Raw genomic sequence first — 25,638 nt, 5'->3', positions numbered from 1 at the left:
CCTACGGTTCATAGTGGGCCAAGAGTGCTTTGTTTGTTGTGCTCCTCTTCAGCCTTTCCTGCGCCTCTTGGGTGTTCACGAAAGTGATGGCGGTACCTGCAGCACATCTGCGGAGGTCAGGGGTTTCAGTCTTTCCCTACCTTGTTGATTGGCTGTTGAAAGGCATACTCGCCCCAGACAGTTGTCACCCACCTCCAGACTATGGCGAACCTTTTGCACTAGCAAAATTCAACGTGCTAAATTTCCACCTAAATCCCTCCAACGCTCCTTTTCATCGGAGCTGTTCTGGACACAGTGCAGTTGGCCTACGCGGGCTCTGCAGTGGATCTGAAGTTCCTTTGGACACAGCATCAGGGGAATCTATTCAACATGATCCAGATCTTGGAGGGAGCTGCGAACCGTATGCAGAGGTGGCTAACAAACTGCAAGTGTGTCAGTGGTAGACCCCTCACCCTTTCCTAACCAGAGCTGACCAGTGACAGATGTTGCTTCTGGGATGGGCCGACCACTTGAGTGAGGTGGAGATCAGACTCTGGTCTTCGGCGGAGTCTGGACTCCACATCAGCCTGTTGAAGCTTTGGGTGATTCGCTTGGCATTGAAACCCTTTCTTCCTTCAATCAAGTGGTCAAGGTGTCCATGGACACCACCACCTCCATGTGATACTGGAGTGGATATCCAGGGTGGGGTCGTGAAGCCTTTGCAAAGATGCCTTGAGACTCTGGACATTGCTGGAATGCCAGGGCATTTCCCTGCTGAGCCAACACCTGCAGGCTCTCTGAGCACCAGGATGGAGAAACTCAGCCAAAGATGCTTAGTGGATCATGAATGTCTTCTCCATCCAAAGTTGGTGCTTTGCTTCTCTTAGAAATGGGGAGAGCCTTGGTTAGATCTGCTCGCTACCACAGAGAATGCACAATGTCAGTAGTTTTGCGTGCTTGAGTTTCCAAAGCGACTTGCGCTCAGGAGCTTTTTGTGTTGAGTGGTGCTCCAGCCTCCTGTACACCTTTCTGCCTATACTTCTCCTGCCCAGAGTTCTCATGAACGACTGTAGCCAATTTATTCTTTTGGCTCTGGATTGGGCACAGTGGGTCTGGTATCCCGAGCTCTTGAGCATGACCGCACTCCTGTCCTTGAAAGTCTCGAAAGTAACTGACGTCATGCTGGGGTGCCACCTATATAGTTACCACACACGTCATTTCCGGCATCACCAACGCAGAGCTTAACAATGCCACCTACTGGCACGCAGGGGTCTCTAAACACAGGGTTTTCTCAGAAAATGTTTCTTTGTTTAACCTTTCTATTGTTTTTACTTAGCTCAAAATATTTGGTCATTTCTTGCCGATAGTGCTTTTGGCTTTTTTAGTCCGACTAAATTTAGAATTTTAATTTTGAGTTTGGCTTTCAAACGTAAGAGGTGACTGTAAAGGCTTTGTGAGTACCTTATTTTTCTAAAGTTCGAATTCTTTGGTTTAGTCAGTTGAGGAAAAATGATTTCCTCTTATCTCTGCTATGAAATCTACTAGAGCATCTGATTCAGGTTGTACTGCATTGGGGTTTTATGATATTAGAGGTATAGGATCATATAAGGCGAGAGGAATGTAACTGAATTAGCAGTAAGGGAAGATAACCTCTTGAAAGGTAATTTATTTGCGATAGCAGTATGTTTATACCATTCCTGTCTGTAGTTAGACATGCTCCTGCCCTCTAGTGTTGTACCCTGACATTTGCAACTTGTTTTTCTTTGAATAATATATTCACGTGACCTGTCGTGACTTCACCCTTAGTTCACAATGCAGCAAACACTGGCTCCACCTCTGATTTTCTTATGACATGTGGAACACTGCTCCGAAGTCAACCATTTAATCACACATGTCTCTTATTTCAGGTGCTTCAGGTCCAGTAGTTCCATTCCTTATCTCTGTGTTCGAAAATAACTTTTTGCATCAAGAGAGACTTCCATTTGCACCAGTGGGTCGTTTGAATGGATAGTAAATGCCAGTGGTGTTTCATTGCATCACAGTCTCGAGCCGTAATTTCCACCTAACTTTGCAGAGGGACACTTTGGAACTCAAATTGGACAACTTTTGGAACAATCTACATTCCACTTTAATCCTGAATGTTATACAAAATACCCCTGGGTCAACCACCATGATGTCTGCCACCTCTGCCTCCCACCAGAGTAGATTGAGCCATCCGATGAAATGTGCCTTCGCCTTCTGCTCTAAGAAAACTGTAAGACGTCTGAGGGGCAGAAGGTGGAGTGTACTTCAAAAAGTGCAGGTGTAAATGTTATCAAATGCAACTGACATTTTCGGTGCCAAATACCTGCTTTCACCCAGGAAGACAACCCCACCCCCTTCAGCAGTACAGCACATCAAGCACCAGAAGATCCCGAATCATGCTTCGACATATAGGAGATAGTTGTTCAATCTTGAAGTCCAGCACACACCAGCTTTGGGGCCTAAGACGAGATTTACACTGCCTTCAATTTGTGTCTGAAGGTCGGTACAAGGCCCTAAAATAGCAGACTGCTATGGCAAAGCACTGTTGCCGTGAGAGTCCGCATCAAGCCCATTTGGTCCAGCATCTTCAGCCTGTACATGTCAAACTAGAGAGATTGTGTTGGTGCCCAGAAAGGCCCCACCCACGGACACCAGTTCACCATTTGTGTACCATCCTCTTGCCACCGAAAGCCCCTCTCTGCATTGAAATCACACCCAGTGAAGACAACAAGCTCCTTTCAAAGTCTATGCTGAACACCCAGCGGCAAAGAGGCAAAGGTCAGGCATTTCATATGGGTTAGATCTTCGATACTTTGGTGGAGATGCTGAGTGAAACAAAACAAAATCTTAATTACCTGAAAACGGGCAAGATTCTTGTTAAACCGTAAGTAGCAGAACTCCCCTGTATACTGAAGAAGAAATGCCTTGCCTTTGAGTAGGAGCTAGAGCTTGTCTCCTATGCTCCTAAACACTAAGAGGGTTTGAAGAAACTAGTGATATACCCTTTACACCATTACCACCCACATCACTCCTCAACCACAACTGCTCCCACTGCACACTTACCCCCCACCTGAGCCAGAAGGTATAGATTCCGAGCCAGGCAGTCCTTACTATCCCCAGGTCGCCTATGATGAATAGTTTATGCCACGGGGGCATGGCCTATGGCAGGATTATGCTGTACTCTGACAGGATTACTCACTTTGAACCATACCCTTTTGAGCCATCCCCACCCGATGACAATTCTACTTGACGCAGCTTAAATTAATTCTATATCAGGGACTGAGATTAGTTTAAGCATCTCATTCATCACTTTTCCGTTTACTTAATTGGTGGCAGATTTCTTGGTTACTCCAGTATTGGAACTACCAGATTCACATGCTTAAATCATTCACCGTTGTTGAAATGGGGGTCCCCGGTACCTTACAAAAGTAATGTCATAATAGACATAGAACGTAGAGGCCTTAGGCCTTTCGGTTTAGTCGTATATCCTATTCATTATTTAAACAAGCATTTACAATGCAATGGTTTCGCCTTTGGAAAAGTTAGAGTTATTGGCATTGCTCATGACATTTCTTTTTTTTTTACTTATAAATAAATGGCATTGTTATTTATATTGCCAACAGCTCTCACAGCCCACACAGCTCTCTCAGCCCACACAGCCCACAGCCGACACAGCCCACACAGCTCTCAGCCCAACACAGCCCACACAGCTCTCAGCCCAACACAGCCCACACAGCTCTCAGCCCAACACAGCCCACACAGCTCTCAGCCCAACACAGCTCTCAGCTCTCTCAGCCCACACAGCTCTCAGCTCTCTCAGCCCTCACAGCCCACACAGCCCACACAGCCCACACAGCCCACACAGCCCTCTCAGCCCTCACAGCCCTCACAGCTCTCAGCCCAACACAGCTCACAGCCCTCACAGCCCTGACAGCCCTCACAGCCCACACAGCCCACACAGCCCACACAGCCCACACAGCCCACACAGCCCACACAGCCCACACAGCCCACACAGCCCACACAGCCCACACAGCCCACACAGCCCACACAGCTCTCACAGCCCACACAGCCCACACAGCTCTCACAGCCCACACAGCTCTCACAGCTCTCACAGCCCACACAGCTCTCACAGCCCACACAGCTCTCACAGCCCTCACAGCCCTCACAGCCCACACAGCTCTCACAGCCCACACAGCTCTCACAGCCCACACAGCTCTCACAGCCATCCGCCCACACAGCTGTCACAGCACAGCAGTTGTTCTCAGTGCAAGTGTGCACTGAAGCAGGTACTGTAGTAGAATTGGCCTATACCATGTACTGCACTGTGACATTTACACAGCACTTCATCCCCGGGCTGTGGAGCGCTCTGATTTGCACGGAGATCCTAGGTGCAAAGGTTTAAGATGGCGCGGGTTCGAGCGTGACCAGTGCCTGTGATGCTGGGTGACGCGTGTGAGGTCTGGAGATGGGGACTCTGCGCAAGCGCAGATCGGCCCTCTTACGTGGCTGGTTATAATATACTACTTTGCACAAGCGCAGACATGCCCTGCCTCTTACATGGCTGCGCAGCCAAGTTTTAATGTGCTCCATTTTTTTTTTTGCTGTTTGCAAAGTCCTCTTATTCCTGCTGGCACGGAGTGGTGCATCTTCGGCGTTTCACCCTGTGCGAGATTTGTTGAAGGAAGGAACAGATAGGAGAGGGGCTGCTCCATGACACTGTGGTTTCCTTGACAGTGGTTGCTCACTTTTTTTTGCTGGGGGAACGAACAGACAGGCTGACATTGCAGCACGCACACAGAAAGACGGACCTTAGACACTGCAGGCACACAGACAGACAGAGACTGCAGGCACACAGATAGACGGACACTGGAGGCACACAGACAGACAGACGGACCTCGGACACTGCAGACACACAGACAGGCTGACATTGCACGCACACAGACAGACGGACACTGCAGGCACACACACAGACAGACGGACCACGGACACTGCAGGCAGGCAGACAGCCGATCACCGCAGGCACACAGATAGACGGACATTGCAATCAGACAGATGGACACTGCAGGCGCACAGACAGCGGGACACTACAGGCACACAGACAGACGGACACTACAGGCACACAGACAGACGGACACTACAGGCACACAGACAGACGGACACTACAGGCACACAGACAGACGGACACTACAGGCACACAGACAGACGGACACTACAGGCACACAGACAGACGGACACTACAGGCACACAGACAGACGGACACTACTGTTTTCAACCTTAGCTCTGTGGTTATTAAAGCTTGCGGTGTCAGTGCTGAGGGATGGTCGAGTCCTTGGCGATGTGGGGAAAATAAAGTACCTATAAAGCATATCATGAACGGTGCATGACTCATAAGTGCAATTAAACAATATCTTAGGCGGACTACTACAACTGATGTCCAATCACATGCTGTGCTTCTGACAACCAACATGCGTGCGTAGCCGGAGCAACTCTATGTAGTACCCCTGATGATCACAGAAGGTCTCGCAGCAGATGGGCTATCAAGCCAGACCTAAAAAGGGGGTAAACGTACAGGAATCTCCTAGGTCATGTACTTTTACTTTCATTGTTCAATAGTGAATGGAGCGTAATGACGAAGTAAGCAATATATCCGGGTAAAATGTATCACAAATGGAGATTTATTACTAGAAGTCGACACAAAGAGGGGTAGTTACAAGCAGAAATTCAGTCCATAGCTGTCTTCATATAGAGCAAGATGTCCAATGCAGACGGCTGAAAGGAACTGACCACAGCACGTATCAAGCCATACCTGCGCATATCGATGTGGCACAAGAAGTGGGTTGTACGAAGTAAGTCCACTGGCAATAAACCCCCACCAGGAACACGTTGACAGCAGTTCAGCACTACTTCTTCGCTCTTCCAGCTGACTGGTAGAATATACTGCACATTACTTCACAGACACTATAGACACAGTCAGCAGACACTAGATACACAGCATACAGGGCACACCCCTCCCTCTGTCCAACAAGCACAAGTAGGCATCCTTATTTACCACACTCACAAAGCAAACCATGGTGAGAAGCATGTGACAGCCCCATCCTGCCCACGGTTTATACCTAGCATGGAAAACAAACACAATACACACACAAATACACCACAAACACAATGTAGCCAAAACAATCATCATGGGACTACGTAGCTTGCTCATGAATTGCACACCCTCTGCAATGGTGCACGTGACCCACAGCCTGTCTATTAACTACAACTAGTCCAAGCAAATCATGCTGTGATCCATTGACTGTCCATGATTCAACCACAACATGGTGCAATGCAACACATGGGACCCACAGTCTGCCCATGACTTAAATACAGTAAACACATGACACAAGCAAGCCCACGACTTATACACAAACATAACACGATGTAAGCGACTACACAGTCTGTTTACATGTTGCTCACAGTTTGACTTAAGAAAAAAAAACACAACTAGCCTGTTCAAGACGTAAACTTAACATGCAGCACATGATCCAAAACTGAATATGTGACGTGAAGATACACATGAAACGAGCCCATGACCAAGCCTGACTAACAGCGAGAACTTGCAGCTCCCCAACATGCATGCCAAAGGTACCCGATAAAATCAGAAGCAGTATGTCCATGCGCTTAGCCAACATGCAAGACACAAATCTAACCAGCATTCACCAACATACTGGATAAATATGTTCGCACTGTGCACTGTTACACTGCCATGCCCGAAACCTTTCATTCCTAAAATGGCATCCACAGCCCATAAAATAACCCAGAATTTTCAAATACCAATAAACAGTCAAGCAGACAGGCCCACACCATGCTTAAAAAGGGTGCCATTATGGCTTTCCTCTATAACATCCTGATATCTGTCATCTGTGAAGCTGCCACTTGGTGAACTCGCATACATTTACCAAACATTTCTGATTGTATATTCTAGCCCGTCAAGAGGCACTTGTGGGCCAAACTTCAATGGCTTTGTTCCAAACATCTGCATCATCTGCCCGCTAGCCACTGCTTTGGGTAAAATGCATTTAAGTCTATAAAGAGCATTTGTATCTACAGATAAAATATCTGTTATTACTGACCCTGTAAGCATCTGTTCCTAGCGTGTTGTGCTATAGATCACATATGCGCACCCTCTTCCTCAGAAGCTGGCGATGTTCACACTTCTCTTTGACACTACCCTTACACTACTCACCCACTGGACAGAAGGGAATCTAAGGTGTAGCCTGTGTCCCTATGTAGTGTGGACTATGAGCCGTGTCTTGTGAATCCAAGTTCTTAAAAGAAAAACATGTTGCGACATCTGAGCCCACTACTTGATGACTGGAGTGGCAGAGCACGTGAATCTACAACAGTACATGCTAGCACATGTATTTACAGGGTGTCACATTTTACTTTTTCTGAAGTCATTGCTCTAAATAGCATTTAACTAACCATTACGGTTTGTTGGTGTGTTCAGAGCAATAGTTAGCTTGTTCATTTACTCCCTTGGAATAGAGTACGGTTGAATTGTTTTCTGACCTAATCATCTCCTGGTTGGCTCTGAAGCCATAATTATGCAAGAATGGGTTACACTTCTGCCATGTTGGATCGGAGCTTGTACATTTACATGACTCTTGACGTCATTCAAAAGAAACTAACGCTCCCTATAAACATGAAAGTGCTTTTAACTAGGTCTGCCCGTTTTTGTAACATTTTATTTGCTGTTTGTTTTCCCTTAACCTTTTCTTATTTGTAGCCAGATCCCTAGAACTGTGCCTTTTGATATGAATTGAAATTTAAAGAGTGGATTTTGTAATTGTAAGCATTCGACTGCCAGAGATCAGGTAGGGTAGTGGCGAGAGGCTTAATTCCTACAGACCAGTCGTCCAGTTTTTCTCTTAGGCAGTTTCAAGACCTCCTTAAAATACTCGGGGCTCACCTACAAGCTGTTGAAAGCTCATTGTGGTATCATTTGTGCAAATTCAAGCTAACACGCATAGAAAACGCAGACAGTAAACTTCTATTTTGTGCTTCATGCTCTGAGCACGAACCACTCACCTGGACTTCCTCGGCTGGCCGGCCCTCCGCTCCTGTCCGGTTAGCCCCCCACCCTCGCCCGCTTCTTCCTCCTTCCAAGTGAGGCGGCCGGGGTGGCAGCGCTGCAGGCCAGTCCCGCCTCGCTTCACCCGGGTGCTGCGGGAGTTCCTCTCTGGGCTCCCAGTCTGCTGTCACCCGGCCGGGAGCAGCGCAGACTTCCAGCGCTCGCCGTGGCTCCTCTTCTCGCGCTGGGCGGCGGGGGGGGCGGGCACTTCCGGCCGGCCGCGCTGGGATTGGCCGGCCGGCTGAAGAAACCCGCGGGCGGGACGGGATACCAATATTTGTTTGTGAGGACACGGGGGGGCGGGAGAGGACGAGGGGGGCGGGCGGGAGAGGACGAGGGGGCGGGAGAGGACGAGGGGGGCGGGCGGGAGAGGACGAGGGGGCGGGAGAGGACGAGGGGGGCGGGAAAGGACACGGACGTCGGGAGGGAGGAGGGAACAGCAAACACGGCCCGGCCGGACCAGACACGGGGGCGTTCCCGGCGTCGCGTGACGTCGGCAAAAGGAAAAGAATCTCGGGAACGCCCCCGTGTCTGGTCCGGCATTGATGGACAGGCCCCTCGTCCAATGGCTAGGCTCCATTTATGGAGCCAGCCAATGAATGACGAGGGCCGACCCAAAGCCACACTACAGTTCTCATAAGATTTCTCCTGCGCAAAAGCTGCTTGCGCAGCTTTTTGCAGTCGAAACCTAAAAAGGACTGTACTTCAACCAATCAGGTCACACCACCCTGTGGAACCTTCCTGAGAGAAGCTTCACTCCCTCAGATTTTCTACTACACATCGTGCTAGGCAGTCTCTCCACCGAGCTCTGCTTAGTTTTTTCCTGTCAGAACTATTCATTAGATTTTTCAACAGACATTTCTCTTCAAGATTTACAGATGTACTCTAAGATTCTTTGTATCTGTTATTTGGGTGTCTCAAACTGACTTTTGAACATGTCAGACACCTAATAATGGGTTCTTCAGACCCTATGGTACTTAATGGTAGAAGAGTTTGCACGTTGATGACCCTCACATATTGTCTTTATCCTGTACCGAAGACAAAATATTGCAACATATGTCACACTTTTTCTTCTAAATCTTTGAAGGACCGTAAGGGACAACTCCTATGGCTGCTGAAGCTCAAGACCAGAGAGTATCCAGTCTCTGATGAGGAGAGTGACATTCATCCATATCTTCCTCTAAAACGCATTTTGAGAGAGTAAAAGATGATCCTACAGCCCAGCGCATTTCTCCTGCAGCGCTCTAACATTGTGCAGCTTCGAAATTTTAATATAGCCCGTTTTGTATCTTTGTTAGGATTTTCATTTAGGAGTATTTTCCCTCGTTTTTAATATTGTTGGCCACGCTCACCTGCACGCTGCCACCTCTACTCGCACCTTAATTTGTTTAAACACCGCATTTTGCGGGTCCCTCGCCAGAGTCTCGATTGGGGGCCATATTGGTTGAGGGCTGAGTCATCGCGCGGTCTAGTCCTCGTTTAGGAGGCTGGACCAGCATAAATTGCAGGCAAATTCAGGCGAGTGCCCCTACAGCCCAGCGCATTTCTCCTGCAGCGCTCTAACATTGTGCAGCTTCGAAATTTTAATATATCCCATTTTGTATCTTTGTTAGGATTTTCATTTAGGAGTATTTTCCCTCGTTTTAATATTGTTGGCCACGCTCACCTGCACGCTGCCACCTCTACTCGCACCTTAATTTGTTTAAACACCGCATTTTGCGGGTCCCTCGCCAGAGTCTCGATTGGGGGCCATATTGGTTGAGGGCTGAGTCATCGCACGGTCTAGTCCTCGTTTAGGAGGCTGGACCAACATAAATTGCAGCCATGCCTACGCGCAGCGTCATCGCGCAGCGGGATCGCCGGATTTCCGCCGGAGTTACGCCTGAGTTCAGCCCGTCTGCGCCCGTCCGCGCTGAGGACGGGCTGCAGGACGGGCTGGACACGGTAGGTACCCTCCCTCCATCTTACAAGGTACCCAGGCAATACTCCATGCTGGAACTCAGGGCACTTAGGCCATTATCGCAACGGTGTTTTCACCGTTTTTCCCCTGAAGGAATCCTACATTCTCAGCAATGTTTCACATGTAGGACTCCCTTTTGCTGCTCTAACTCACGCTCTACTAGATCACAGTCTCGTTCATTGCGTCGCCCTGTCCCGATTTCTAAAACTGGGTTCCTAATCAATGTGCGATCGCTAATCAAACATAATGTCGTCTTCCACGACTTTGTGGAAGAAAGACAGCTGGACTGGGTCTTTATCACGGAAACGTGGGCCTCGGAGTCCTCTGGACATGAACTACTCCTGGCCATTCCTGATGGCTATTCGTTTTATAGACAGGACAGACCTCTTCGAAGAGGAGGAGGAATTGCTGTCCTCTGTAAGTCATCGCTTTCTTGCACCATCAAATCGTTGTCCAGGCCTGGAGACTGCTTTGAGGCACTCTATTTTAGTATATTGTGCGCCCCATCCATTTCTTTTACTGGAATATTGATCTATAGACCGCCGGGCCCAAGGGCGAATTTCTCTTTACAGCTATTGGAAATTCTAGAACCCTATTATGGAAAATCCCAGTTTTCTATTTTGGGTGATTTTAATTTTCATTTGGATGACATCAGCTCTAAGGATACCATGACATTAACTGACTCACTCAGAGCTTTTGATCTTGTTCAGCTAGTGAGTAGTTCAACTCACAAGGCTGGCCATATTCTTGATGGAATATTTTCTAGTGATTCTAGGATAATCTCTGGATTGCCCCTGCCTTTAGTTTGGACAGACCACTCCGCTGTGCCATTTGATTTTGTCTCCTCTGCCCCCCTCCCAGCCAATTCGGCTGCCTCCTCTTTTATTCTCAGGAGAAATTTTAAAAATATTACTGACGACACCATTCTTCCCCAAATTCGGACACTAGAATTCATCTCCCTGAAGGGAGTGGATGAGGCAGCTCAAAAACTCACTGATTCCATCACCAGTGCGGTAGAAAAGCTTGCCCCTGCCTCCCTTCGATATGTAGCTCGACAGAAACCCACCGCACCCTGGTTCTCGGAGCGTCTGAGACTTTTAAGGCAGGGTTGCAGGAGTAGTGAGAGAAGATGGAGGAAGTCCTGGGATCCGAAAGACCGAGAGTCCCTTAAGTCTGATTTACGAGACTATAAACGGAGAGTTATATTGGAGAAGCAAGAGTACTTTACCAACCTTACAGGTTCCCTAACTTCATCAAGGGAACTTTTCAAAATTGCTGACTCACTATGCTCTCTTCAACTTCCTGACCCTGTGGTCAGCTCTCAGGACCTCTGTAATAACATCTCCGACTTCTTTCACAACAAAATTCTTGACATCCATACTGCCTTGGAGGTACAAAGGCGTTCCCTGGACAGGGATATTCCTTCTGCCATTTCTAACCTAGAGTCCATGGGCGAAGGCCCTTCCAAACAATTTGAACAATTTCCTTTACTGTCTTTGGAAGGACTGAATCTCCTACTTGATAGGACTAAATCCTCCTCCCCCACGGACCCCCTGCCGCTAAAAACTTTGAAGGAGTGCAGGAACAGTATTCTTCCACCTTTGCTGGAGGTTATGAATAGTGCCATCACTCAGGGTTCCTTTCCTTCTGTGTGGAAGAAGGCGATAGTGAGGCCCCTTCTAAAGAAACCCTCTCTGGACCCTGGCATTCTTAAAAACTTTAGGCCCATCTCTCTGCTTCCGGCGCCTGCGAAAATACTGGAGTCACACCTTAACCTACATCTCTCCACTTTTCTAGAAACCAATGAGTACTTGGACTGCACCCAGCACGGATTCAGAAAATGTCACAGTACTGAATCCGCTCTTACTGTGGTTGCAGATAACATCCGTCGAAAAGTGGACAGAGGCCAAACTACCATACTGGTCCTATTAGATCTCACAGCCGCATTTGACACCCTGTCTCCCGCCATTTTAACATCTCGGCTTAGGGAGGCAGGGGTCTCTGGGCCGGCTCTGAATCTTCTTAACTCCTTTCTCACGGGTAGAGAACAGAGAGTAAAGCTTGGAGACTTTCTTTCCCCTGCTAAGTCGTTGCAATGTGGGGTGCCACAGGGGTCGGCCCTTAGTCCGACCCTGTTTAACATCTATGTGGCCCCCCTTGCTAGACTAGTAAGATCGCAGGGGATGGAGGTGGTATCCTACGCCGATGACACCCAGATCATGGTGTCTCTGGCCCATTCCTCTGATCGTTTGTCTGCCATTAGCTTTAGATCATGCATGCAGCATGTAGCAGATTGGATGATCATCAACTCCCTAAAGCTAAATGGCGATAAGACAGAGGTTTTGGTTTTTGGGAAGGACCAAGATGCTTGGTCGAATGAGTGGTGGCCTCTGTCTCTTGGCATCTGCCCCACTCCCTCCCAATCAGCCAGAAATCTCGGTGTGGTCTTTGACACCTCACTCTCCATGAAGCTCCAAGTAAATAGGACGGTGGCCACATGTTGGGGTGTGATCAGGATCCTGAATAGGATCCGTCACTATCTCTCTCTCCAGGCCCGCAAGCAGATTGCAGTCGCTCTTGTAGGATCAAGGCTTGATTACTGCAACTCTTTGTATGCGGAGTCTAACAAGGGTCTTATTCATCAACTGCAAATAGTGCAGAACGCGGCAGCATGTTTTGTGCTGGCCCTTCCCTTAGCATCCTCTGCTACGACTGCCAGGAGAGACCTTCACTGGCTTCCTGTCCAGTATAGAGTCTGCTTTAAGATTCTATGTCTCACATACAGAGCGCTCAGGGCAGGTCCGGATGATTCTCTTGGGTCTCTGCTTTCACATTATACCCCAACTAGATCCCTACGATCTGCTGGTCTGTCCCAATTGGTAGTGCCGCGTATACGGCTAGCCACATGGGGAGCAAGAGCCTTTTCTGTAGTGGCCCCTAAGCTTTGGAACTCTCTTCCAACTGAGGTTAAAGTACTTCCCTCAATTGATCTCTCTAAAAAAGCCCTGAAGACCTGGTACTTTATCAAAGCTTATCAGTGATGGACTGTTGGGTTGATCTGCTAGCTGTGTCATTTGTTTTAGGCGCCTTGACGCCCATTGGGCTAAGTATGCGCATGATAAGACCTACATCATTCATTCATTCATCCTGTGGCTCATTCCTCTCATGAACTGCCAAAACAGGCTTCCAAAAAGACCGCACCTGTCTCTTATTTTTAGCACGGCCCATCGAGTACACCTCATAAAAGTGACCTTCTCTCAGGATGAAAAGAGCAAAGGAGTCAAGTTCCTCCTCCAAGAGGCATCAAAAATAGATTTCTGATCCCCCAACACCTCCGGTGAAACACACATTCAAGAATCCTTCTTCTGTTCCCCCGACGGATGGCTCGTCGACAGAATCTCCGTTGATGAAAAAATTGTCATCCTCGATGGACTGTTTGTTACATCAACAGCATCTACCAAAATCACAATCTGTGTCAACGGCGGCATCTCCCTCGTCGAATACCTCATTGTTTACCAGTTGTGCCCATCGTCACCGATATAGATTGCATCTTCATCGACAACAGCCCGGTCGAGGACTCTACAGTAGACAGCCGGTTTCTCGTCTGCAGTGCCTTCCCTGTCGACGGCCATTCCCTCATCGACAACTAAACTGAAGCCATCACTCTTGTTGATGCGGTCATCGTCGACAACCTCTACCTCAAAGACCACCACAAAAAAATATATATTTAAATAGAGACTAAGGAAAAAATGCTCATGCTGGCTCATATCACCAATGAAGGTGCCTTTACTGCTGCATTCACATCCAAGTAAAGGGTCTGAAGACAATGGCCTCTTTGGTGCAGCACATAGACCTTCAGAACTTGTGTCAAATACCAAGAAGAAGACTCTGTGGAGGGTGACTACTATGAGCAAGTGTATTAATGCCCCACAGGAGCACTACCAACCCCTTCAATACCCAGAACACATGGTATGTTTTTCATCATCACTAGTCTCAGACTTGCAGTTTATGCTGTCGGATTACAGGAAATGATTTCCTCCAGCATCTTCAACACATTCCAGCTATGGAAGCTTCAGTACCTCTGCAGCCATCGACTCCTCCAGAACCATTGCCTCCACCAGTAGTACATTCTCCACAAGAAGCAAAACAGCATGATCCCACCTCATCTGAAGAGGAAAGAGAATAAGGTAAACTCCATGTGCAACATAAGTGGTACAACTATGTATTGCCAACACCGTCCTCTCCATCATTCCTCCCAGTGGATTCTCCTCTGGAGGACATGGGAGGTTTTCACAACCTCTTTGAAAGAGCAGCGACACGCTTTGAGTTACCTATGCCCCCAAAATAACATGACTGTTTCCTTTATGATTTCAAGAAACATTTTTGAAAGAATCTAAGGGCCATGTCCATCATTAATTACATTTGCGATGAGGGCTTTAAGGTTATGCGCAATCCAGCCTCAACACATCTGTATTGACACAACTTCCATTACAAAAAATGCAAGGCCTCGAAGGATGCACTGCCTGCTTGATGGATCACTCCAAACCAGACACTCATTTCCCAGGTGGCACTGAGAAGATCTAGAAACCCCTCCAGTTCCTTATCAGTGCCTCCAGACAGAGGGTTAGGTGCCCCAGTAACATCGATAAGCGATTTTCAGCCATGTCCGTGCTTACGCTGAGTGTAGCAAATTCCCCTGCTCTACTTGGCTGATACGATTGGCAAGTGTGGTCTGATATAGCCCCATATCATGACAAGTTTCCATACAATATCAAAGGGAAAGCAAAAACATATTGCTAGGTGAGTGCACATCGTCAAATAATTGATTGTGTCATGAATATTGCCAGCCCTGGATTCAGACCGCTAGCTGGGGTAGCGGTATTACGCCATCAAAGAGGTCTCAAAGCTACTACTTTCAGGCCGGTGGTCCAATCAAAAATATCAGATCTATCTTTTGATCGAGAAACTTTGTTTGGGAAACACATTGATAATGCTCTCCAGGAAATAAAAACGGACACAGACAGCCAATTCATTGGGGACCTTACAATACAAAAAGCTGCCCTTTCTTGGCACTCTATTTTTTTTTTTTTTATAAATCTTTTTATTATTTTCAAACAAGGAAAAAGGAAAAGACATATCCGGTGCCATATATACATACAATGATAATAGGGTGAACAGGTACGATAGCAGGATAGACGTGGAGCAACAGAAGAATCCCTGAGTGGTCCACGCCAATGAGTACGAAATAAGACTTGCAACATTACAATCGATAAACAGTTTAAATGCGGACCCTCAAGACCCTCCCACCCATAAAATCAAAACAGCAGAAAATTCATGGCAACCAGACACTAGAATTTAAAAAGAAAACATCAGGATATTTCGCTAATATTACTAGTAAAGGAAAACTAAAAAGAGATTGAAAAAAAGGAAAACCATATGAGGGATAACGAAAAGAAAACCATAAACCCATACTCCCACCCTGCACCCCTGTATACGGCTATCGCCTAACCCCCACTAGCAGTGTGCCTGTCGCCCCAACTAACTAGGTTCTATATGTAGAAAAGAGAAAAAGTGGGGGAGGGCATTTCCGTATGAGCTCCCGGTCCCCTTTCCCCCCGCCAGAGACCAGCACCCACTAAGATGAAAAGTCAATAATATCTGAAGTCACAAAAAATAAATTAGGGGGAGCCGTGATGCACCGCCAAACCTCCCGTGAGACCAACAGCCACGAATTCTACATCCATTAAGGCCGTAATAGCAACTACAGTCAATCACTCTCAGCCCTGGCCTTTCCGAACCATTATGTGAACCCCTCCCGGTGGGACCATTACTTCAACAGGAGAATCAGAGTGAAAAAAGAGTCTGAGCAAATGAAGTACAAAACAATTCAAAGTCAGCAAGTTCTCAAGAACTTCAGCAGCACAGGAACACTCCTTCATGGACGGATAGTCCCAATGTAGTTTCCTCCAAGATCGTAAAGTCACTAAAGAGGGAAAGGATGGAACAGAAGTCCAAGAATAATCACCCACAGGTTTCTCCGGGAGGAGTACGCAAATCGATTCTCCCAAAGTCAGCGATGATGGTAGGTATGTCAATAGGTTCAAAACACTGGGTTCGGGATTTTCCAGGAGACCAACCAAGTGCTGCAGCTCCTCTTGTCGCACGGGGTCCTCGTTCAGAATCAAGATGGTCGTCATTGAAATCGTAGCTTGTGGCAATACCTGAGATGTAACAGGGTCCGGTTCCACGCACTCCATCCCCAATAAGCCCGTCATCAATTTGTGAATCAGGGCATCCACATGTGAATGAAATGCCCCGATGGCTGCCAATACAGTCTTCAACGACGGCTCACACTCCGTCCAGTCCATTTCTCCACGCTCAACACCGATCATGTTCACTTCCCCCGGAGACCCCGGTTTCTCCGGGGGGAACAGGCAGGAGCGGAGCGGACGGCGTAGGAGGGCGACTGATCGGTTACTGCGGCAACAATATGTATCTCGCTTCCGCGAGCGAAGACCCAGACCTACCGAACCCCGGCCGGACCACACCGGGTCCGCGGGTCACGGACCTCCACCCCCGGCCACTGTCGTGCCAAGGCACTCCTCCCTCGATGTTGGTCAGGCAAAATGAACGCCGTCGAGATCGGGCAAAGAAAAAACCTTCACAGCGGTAGACCGGACCCTGTTTGGTTCTCACGGCCGATGTTGTTCAACTACGACACTGCCAGATCAAAACTCGAGGCCCCGGCTCTCCTGCTGGGTTAGGCCGCAAACTTCAACTCGACGCAGCTCCGTCACCCAGGCAAATTAAGTTTCCGGAATTGCACCATCGGAGTGAGCATCGGTTCATCTACACGGAGGTCGGGCGTAAAATCAGGATTATCGACAGGATCATCTGGCAGGATACGGAGGTCGGCGGAGCCGGGAGCCTAAGCGGCCATCTTGGTTGCTAGCGTAGCTCCTCCCCGTCTAGGCACTCTATTAAGAGTGCAACCATCTTATTGAGGGAGATACCAACCGTACCTCTATGGCACATATTCTTCCATTAACCAACAATTTCGGTCCCTATATCAGCAAGGTTTTAGATATTGTTTGATTTGGACACGCATTGATTCTTCCAAAGAGCGACAAAGATAGCTGATGACTTATTAAGGCTAATTAGAAATTTACTTTACATTCGCCTCTACAAATCTCTTCTGGTATGATGTTTTCCTACAGTCATCTAATCCTATACTGTCTAATGCGTCTGCTTCAAGAATCACTGGACAATAAATGGGCACAGGCTACAGGAACCTTTGATTAAATCATACAGGTCGCTGCGCACATGGTCCAATTTCTCTCCTGGTGGACACAACCTGTAAATCTATCCGTTGACATGCCGTTCTTATCTCCAGCCTCACCTTTAGTGATTACAACAGATGCTTCCCTGGAAGAACGGGCAGCTTATCTCCATGATCTCGAGGTCACCTTCTCATCGTGGCCTCCACATCAGTCTACTCAAGTTAAGTGCAGTACATCTTCCTTTACAAGCTATCCTTCCCAGGATTCAGAAGTCTTCAGTGCTTGTACAGACAGACAATGCAACCATGATGCACTACATAAAGAGGCAGGGTGGCACCAGGTCTCACCAGCTTACCCAGGTAGCTCAGCTAATCTGTAAGTGGTCCATACATCACAAAATAAATCTGACTGCAGAACATTTACCTGGGAACCAGAACGACATAGACCCATTGAGCAGACTAAAAACCTCTTGCTATGAGTGGGAACTGGATCAACACACACTGTATCCGGTCTTTCTCCAGTGATGCAAGCCAAATCTGGACCTCTTTGTGACCCCCCACCTTCTTCACAAGCTGGCATCCTCAGCCGTGGTTGTTGTAGGATTCATTTTTGATTGATTTCGATGTTCCTGCAATTCCTCTCCTCTCAAAAGACCCCCGGACGATAAAGGCCAAATCCTGCAACATGATACTCCTAGCATGGCCACACCAGCATTGGTTCACGGAGCTCCTCATCCTTTCATGGCAGTGTCACGTTCTACTCAAATCGATCCTATCTCTGCTGACTATGAGCCAGGGACATGTTCTGCATCCAGACCCAGAGTCTCTTCGACTGTCAGCCTGGCTCCTGAGTTACACGAATTTGGACATCTGAACAGCCCATCAGATTGCAGGGACATACTAGCCAGAGCAAGGATGGACAGTACTAACAAAACATACCGCTGAAAGTGGAAAAGGTTTTGCATATGGTTACAAAGTCGAACATAACAGTTTTAGAAGTGAGCACAGGCAGTGGTGTCTGGGCAGCAGACTCCAGTGCAGGATCAGTCATAACCACCAGCATTTGGAGGAGGAAATCGGAGTGACCATACAAAAGCAGGCACTTTCCCACATATCTTCCTCAGAGTTTCCAGTCTGTAATTGGAAGCAACTGTCTTGTCCGCTTTTGTGGATCCAGTGCAAAAAAGTGGTTGATTAAAATTGTTCCGTTCTGCATTCTTCACACCATTTCATACATTCGTGTTTTCGTTATCTGTTTCCACAGCAGCTGTGTGGTATTTCTGCTGTAAACTTCTTTCCTTGATTTCCTTTCTCCGGAGTTACTATTTTTCAGTAACTTTCTCAGTGATTTTATCATTCTCCTGGATGATTTGAACTGAGATGTTGCTTTCAGCAGTGACATTTCCTCTATCCTTTATTGTGATGGTGCTTTCGATCTCCTGTATTGCACCCCTAGTTTCTTCAGATTTACTACCCTTTACTTTAGTTAAGTCCATCTCGGGGAAATGACCTGTTAAGTAACACATCCCTTGGTCTTTAGGATTGCTTTTCTCAATTTTATACATTTCGTCGCACCTGCTACTTTGTGTATTTCATACTCCAGCTTGGGTTGCAATTTTCAGACAACCATTTTTTCCCTGTTTTTCCTAATCAGCATTTGTATACTTTGCCAATGATCGCCCACTGTTACCAGACCTCTCAAATTCTTGATTTCAAAATAAGAGTGAAATATGAGCTACAGCTTGATTAATCCTTCACTTTTATTGGCTACATCCAGCCTTAACTTGAAGTCAGATGCTCAACCTGGAGACACCATTATGGGAACCAGAACATTGATGGACCTACTTGGGATGGCAGGGCACCGACTGTGGAACACGCTGGGCATCACAAAGCTTAGGGACCTGAGAAATGCAGCAGGAAGGCTGTAATTTTAGGATTTACATCAGCAATATGACCTATCTGGGACCCGTTCCTATGTTTTTGAAAAGTCGGGACAATTCTTCACTGCTGGATTGAGTAGACTCTGGGTATAGAAGAGGAAATCCCACTGGATTATGGGGTACAGTGAACCCCCTTACACAGACATGCCATATTACAAATACATTCTATACTCTTTGTACATTGCCTACCCCTTCTTTCCCCAGAGACAAATGGGAGCGAGACCTGGGTAGAATGGAAGAAGATTGGGATCTCGCATGTCCATACCGCCAGGAAGTAGCTATCTGGGCCATGTTCAACTTGATTCAGCTGTAGCTGCTACACAGGGCTGCAATTGGTGATTGACCGCCTCCTTTTCGGCATTGGTCAGTGGCAACGAGGTACCCTAGCGCACACAGTTTGGAATTTCCTGAGACTGAGCAGGTTTTGGTCATCTATACAAAACAGACTAGCACAAGTGATCGGATACACTTCACTGCTCACCCCCTGGCTGATATTCCTGGGAATCTGGAGAGAGGTAATCCCAACAGAAATACACTAGTTCTCTGCGGTATAGCCCTAGCTGTGGCAAGGCGAGAAACAGACAAAACCCTTGACTGTACAGGAATGGAACTCCAACATGGAGTGGTGCAGATAGACAGAAGAACCTCTCTACTATGCGAGGGGACGCCCCCCAAAGTACACAAAAACATGGTGCCCATGGCAGGAACTTGTACAAGAGTGACACAACTCCTGGACGCTAGCTTATAATATGCAGAATGCTGCCTGGGACTTGATGCGGAAGACCAGAGACACCTAATGGGATGGTTGCCTATGGACAAGGGGGAAATTGGTTTCTTGATGTTTGAAAGGTGACACTTCATGTCCAGGATTGTGGTTATGTACTCCTGTATTATACGCCCGCTGCAGCACCCTGGGGGTTGTTTGTTTTGTCAAATTTGTTACAAAAACGCATAATTTTTTTGTTAAATGCGAAACAGCTGGTTGTTTCAACCAGTATCCTACAGTTTGTCTTGCGTAAGCAAAATTTTGCAAACCAATATTGCTTCCCTCTGGATTTTCTTTTTAACAAATTTTTATTTGCATTTAAACAAAAGCACAATTCCATACGTCACATCAGCAAAGTGCATTTACAGTGGTAGAATGCTCATCACTTAATCAGGGTTGGTAATACATAATACAGTAATCACAGGGAGTCTTGGTTCTTTCCATTAACATGTTAACAAGAACAGAACGAAAGAGCATGTGCCAATGATAGTCCGTTAAGTACATGCACAATCACTAGCATAATTCCTTTCCTGTCCGGATCTACATCATTCTCTCTTGGGCTTGCTTTCCTCAGTGAACAGCTGTGTGCCTCCCACTTCATGCAGACACTCATGTTACTGCTTCCAACTAACATTTCATAATTAGGCTTTGTCTTAGTTCTGCATCTCTTTATATGTTTGACCCCTCTCACCACAAGGTTTCTAAGTTGTCTGTTTTTTTCTTCTTTAGTGGTTCGCAGGTCTTTGACAGGAGTAGTCTTTTTTTCATTTGCAGTGAAAATATGATGGCAAAAACCACACCAGACTTTGTCCCTTAGGCCCCTCATTCCATATTCACTGCCTGTGGGCCTTGCCACCATCTGCATCATGTGCTTCAGAAGTTTTGCATGCCACATTGCTAACACAATTCCTTCAAGTGCAATCTCCGAAGCACCCAAAAGGAAGAAATTGCAAAATAAGATGTAGTGAACCTTGTAAAGGCAGCCAGTATCTGAAACTTGGAATACTTTAAGCAAGAAAGCAAGAAGCTAAAATATATAATCTGCTCCACTTTAATTTCTCCTAAGCTGATGTCTTGGTTCTGGAATGTACGAGTCTAAACCAAAAGAGGCTTCTCGGATGCATCAGTGTCTGATCCTGGGAGGAAATGTCTATGTAAAAGTAGAGCATACTGTGAAGATATTTCTTTTAATTTTCAATCCATGGTAGTTCACATGAAACTGTATCAAACAAAAACATGTTTTACATGGTCTTTCTTGCTGAAAATGTATTGTCTCCCTACTCAGTGTCTAAATGTTTAGAGCTCTGTGTACGTTTGATATTGCAAAACCTGCCTGCTTTAAATTTTCATCTAATCTTTAAACTTTGTTCTCCTCTTCACAGCGTTAATAAGTCAATGGCAGCAAGAATCGAAGGAAAAGGTGATCTCTCTGCTACTGTCTCACCTTCCATTGCTGCAGCCTGGAAACACGGAAGCCAAGTCGGAGTACATGAAACTTCTGCAGAAGGTGCTTGGGTACTCCATGGAGAGCAACCTGTTCACAGAGGAAAGCCGGCAGCTGCTATCCTATGCCCTTATCCACCCTGCGACCACTCTGGAAGACCGCAACTCCTTGGCTCTCTGGCTCAACCACCTGGATGAACGGCTATCCAGCAATTACATGAGTCAGAGCAGGAGTAGACCGGACTCAATTTATCACCCCCGCCAAGGCTCTGACGAATGGCAAAGTGACACCAGTCTTGGGGAGGCTGGACACAGCTGGCAGGAAAAGCCTCCCCGGGAAAATGGACACTTATCATTTCATTCTTCTATGTCTGTGCCAACCACCATCAACAGTGTGGGCAGCAGCACCAATGCAGGTGAGGGTTGTCATGTGTTGTAAGCATATCACACTCCACTTTTCAGTACTATCAATGCAATACTTATATTGTGCACTTTATTGGAACTCTTATGTCACCACAAAGGCGTCAAAATGTTTTGGTTGTCCTTTAAAAAAGGTTTCTTTATTGTTTGTCTGCTGGATTAAAAAACAAGGCATTTTCTGAGTTTCTTGGGGAGCCATTTTTATGCTCTGGCTTGACAGAGCTGTTACCAGACAATTATGTGAGAATCCCTAGAGGGTCCTTCGCCTCTGCCCACATGTCGGAAGCCAGTAATACATGTTTTGATTGAGCAGAAGTTGTGTGCTTCCACAAAAAAAGTACTTGCCCTCCATGCAGCTGTGATAATCTAATATATCCACATGGCTGAGATTGAGCTTTCAGGTACGCGGACATGACATGGTAATGCTGTAGAAGTGTCTTAAGTAACTAGTTCATAGTGGTTGTCTTTCTCTGGCAGCAGCACAGATGGGAAGAGGGCAGTCATTCACCTACGTGGATGTTTAGGTCTGTCTTGACAGTGCAACTGTTACCTAACCTAGTAACCTACACTGATATTCTACAGTTCAATGCTTCCACACAAATGGATATTAATTCTCCTGCTATTGATTTGTAATGCTTCACATTAGCATTCAACATTCCTTTAAAGCCAGACCTATTTGCATTGCCAATGTTTGTTTTACTCCTTGTGTTGGTGTTCTTCCCTGTCTGCTTGAATATATTGTACACTCTGATATTGGGTATTAAAATCTATAGTTACATTTCATGCCATTGTTTAATCCTCTCCTTGTCCAGAGGTGCAGCACACAAAGCAAGTGGGATTGGATCCCGCACTTACAGGTGGTGTTCACTGTTGGCGTATGTCCGTGACATGGCTACTACTTTGTAGAAAGGTATAGTTATGAATGTATCTTATAGACATCTAGCTGCAGATTCCTCACCTTGGACGATCTTGGGCGTCAGTGTGCATCCATAATCTTTTGCTTGCGCAATACCCTTGCTGTCAGTAGGTGGCGGTCGGCTCGATGTGACATAGTCTGCATCATCTGCGCCGGAAGTGGCGCCTAGAAGTCATGACACCTATATAGGCACCACCGCGGTGCGCTGACGTTGGTTCTTGTCTTTCTACGCCATGAAGAGTGCTACCTTCTGTCACGTTTTGGCAGGCTTTTTAAAAAATGTTTTGTCGTTTTTTTTTTGTCCCCCCCCCCCCTTTCTTTTTGGGTGTGTACGCTTTCCCTTGATGGCGAAAACTTCTGGATTCAAACCGTGCAGCGCCTGCTATGTCTGTGATAGATTCACACTTAATTTGTCTGATGGCTGGAGCATGACCATGACTTGACTTTGTGCTCCGACTGTCGGGCCATGGCTCCGAAGGCTTTGAGGGAGTGTTCCCTAAAGCTGCTTGCTGCCGGACATTCGACTCAGTCGCACGTCCAGGTGGTCTGTGCCACGGGCTAAAGGAAGGTGCAGGTGCCGCTCCAGGAGTCCTAAAAATGTGGATCCGGACCTTTTCCGGCTTTACCCCTGCGACCTACCTTGGCCCTTGCACCGAGACTCCCGGTGCCGCCACTCCATCCTTAGTCCTGACAACCCGGACCGGCGCCTTTTGCCACTAATTTTGGCGCGGACAGCACCCTTTGCTACTAGGTCGGTTCCTCAGCCTTATTTTGAGGGGATAGGAATGGAGGAGTATTGGGATGAGTTGCTTGAGCCTTCAGAAGACCAGCTAGAACACAAAATGGACTGGTATGAGGAACTGAGTGAGGGCATTGGACTGGATCCCTCCCTGGGTTTCATTACAAGACCGGAGGCTACCATTATGCATAACATCTTTTATTGCCACTCCTGCAGCACTTTAAAGACCTCACAATAGATAAAAGCACTAGAACTGGAACACACTAGTTCATAAATATTCCTTTACCCCAACATTCCTGCTCCTTTAATTACTGCTCCTTAAACCGATAAGTCATAACTTTTAATTCCTGTGTGAGTTAGTATTTGTTTTTGTTTGTTATGAATGTTTTAGAGCTGGCTTCTAATTTCTGGAAGCATGCTTTAATATGTATGTAATCGTATTGGTTTTATAAATTTAATAGGGTGTAAGTTTTTGTCTAGGCTTATTGTGAATATGTATTTTTTTAAATATAAACAGCAGGAAATGGTTATTTTTTTGGGAAACTTAATTTGTTTTAAAAAAATGCATAATTACAGGTAAGATGCAAGAGGTAGGCTGGTGTGATGGTTTTTATGACGAGGCCGTAGCTATGGGGCCGCAGAGTAATTGAAATCAGAGACGCAGTAGCTGAGTCCGCATGAGCTCAACAAGAGAGGCCTTATGAGCCAGAAGGCACGTAGTTGCGTGCGGGATCTCGCGAGAAGAGCGGCCATCTTGGATTGGGAAAAGAATAATGGAAAAGATTGATTTTGAGTTAGCTCGAGATACGTTGTAATACTTTATTCGATAGATGTATCATAAAAGTGCAAACATACAAAAAATACATAAGACAGTTTGTCAAGTATTACAGTTTCTTCTAAAAACATGTCATCATTACAAACAGTTTAAGAGATGAGGGGGGGGGGTCTGAACATAATTAAAATTCATTCTTGGGAAGGATCTGTACAAACATTGGATAACAGCTTTGACCGAATAATCCAGGCGCTCGCCAAATACTTGGCGACCCCACAAACAATGTACATAGAGGTAGTGTTGGTTAAAATAATGTGGAGAGCTGATCTATGGTCCCTAACTCCTAGCTCCCTACACACTGGTTTCAACCATTTTGCTCTAGCCTGCTTGTAAGCTTTACATGCAAACAAAGTGGCCAAGTGATTCTTCCGGACATGGGCAACCTGGGCATTTTAGATCATGTTCCCTCCTGACCTTCCACCCTTCCACGTATTTTTTGAGGGGGAAGGGTACCATATCTTAGTTTCAGGAACAAAGTTCTATCTCGAGGAGTCTGGATGAAGTCCAGAAATGGCTCTAACTTTCCAAGGGGCTTGTGTTCAAGAAAGTTGTCCGTTAAGGGACCCCAGTTTGATTTGTGCAAGGCCTTGGCCTCTACCCAATCCCAATATAGTTTTTTAACAGTTTGTTTGGGTGGGGGGGGGGGGATTGTGAGGCCCAGGATCCATCCAAACCTATAGATACCACCAGCTTCTTTAAATTGTTGAGCCCCTTTATTTTGTTGGATACATTCAATCTAAATAGCTCGTCCAACACTAAAGCATATTTTGCTAATTCAGGGGTCCTTCTAAGACGCACCCAGAATAGCAAGGGACGGAGTTGAACTATTTCAGAGATCGATCTTTTGCCCATGTCGAGAAATAGTGGTTTGGGAGGGGTCGAGGGAGGAAGCGAGACTATATCTCTCATGAACTTATTCTCTGCAACTACCAATGCCTTAGTGTTCTCAGCGCCCCATAATTCAGAGCCGTAAACTGCCGAAGCTAAAGCTTTCCCCTCATAAACTGCCAAGGCAGGGGCTATTGGTCTACTGATTGAAAGGAGCTGATTCTTTAGAATTGCTCCAGAGACCCTTTTGAGATTTAAAACCATTTTGGACAAGTGGGAGTCCCAGCTCATGTTGTTACAGAGCCTGACCCCAAGGTAGTCGAATTCGTCCACTACCTCTAGAGGGGACCCATTCAAGGATAGATAAGCCTTCCTACGGTTTCTTTTGGCAGACAATAC

The 25,638-nt window shown here is 46.6% G+C and overlaps 1 protein-coding gene across 4 annotated transcripts in view; it reads left to right on the top strand.

Moving 5' to 3' along the window:
- SAMD4B (sterile alpha motif domain containing 4B) overlaps window positions 1–25,638 on the top strand; it is a 1,202,466-nt gene that overhangs the window by 200,520 nt on the left and 976,308 nt on the right. For all 4 annotated transcript variants that reach the window (XM_078661329.1, XM_078661328.1, XM_078661331.1 and 1 more), the window contains exon 3: window positions 21,444–21,920. In XM_078661329.1, coding sequence (XP_078517455.1) covers window positions 21,444–21,920 — 477 coding nt within the window. The remainder of the gene's footprint in view (window positions 1–21,443; window positions 21,921–25,638) is intronic.

Source organism: Lissotriton helveticus, chromosome 9 (genome assembly GCF_964261635.1).
Source record: "Lissotriton helveticus chromosome 9, aLisHel1.1, whole genome shotgun sequence".
NCBI classification, from domain to species: Eukaryota; Metazoa; Chordata; class Amphibia; order Caudata; family Salamandridae; genus Lissotriton; species Lissotriton helveticus.
This window is presented reverse-complemented; position numbering and strand designations above follow the sequence as displayed.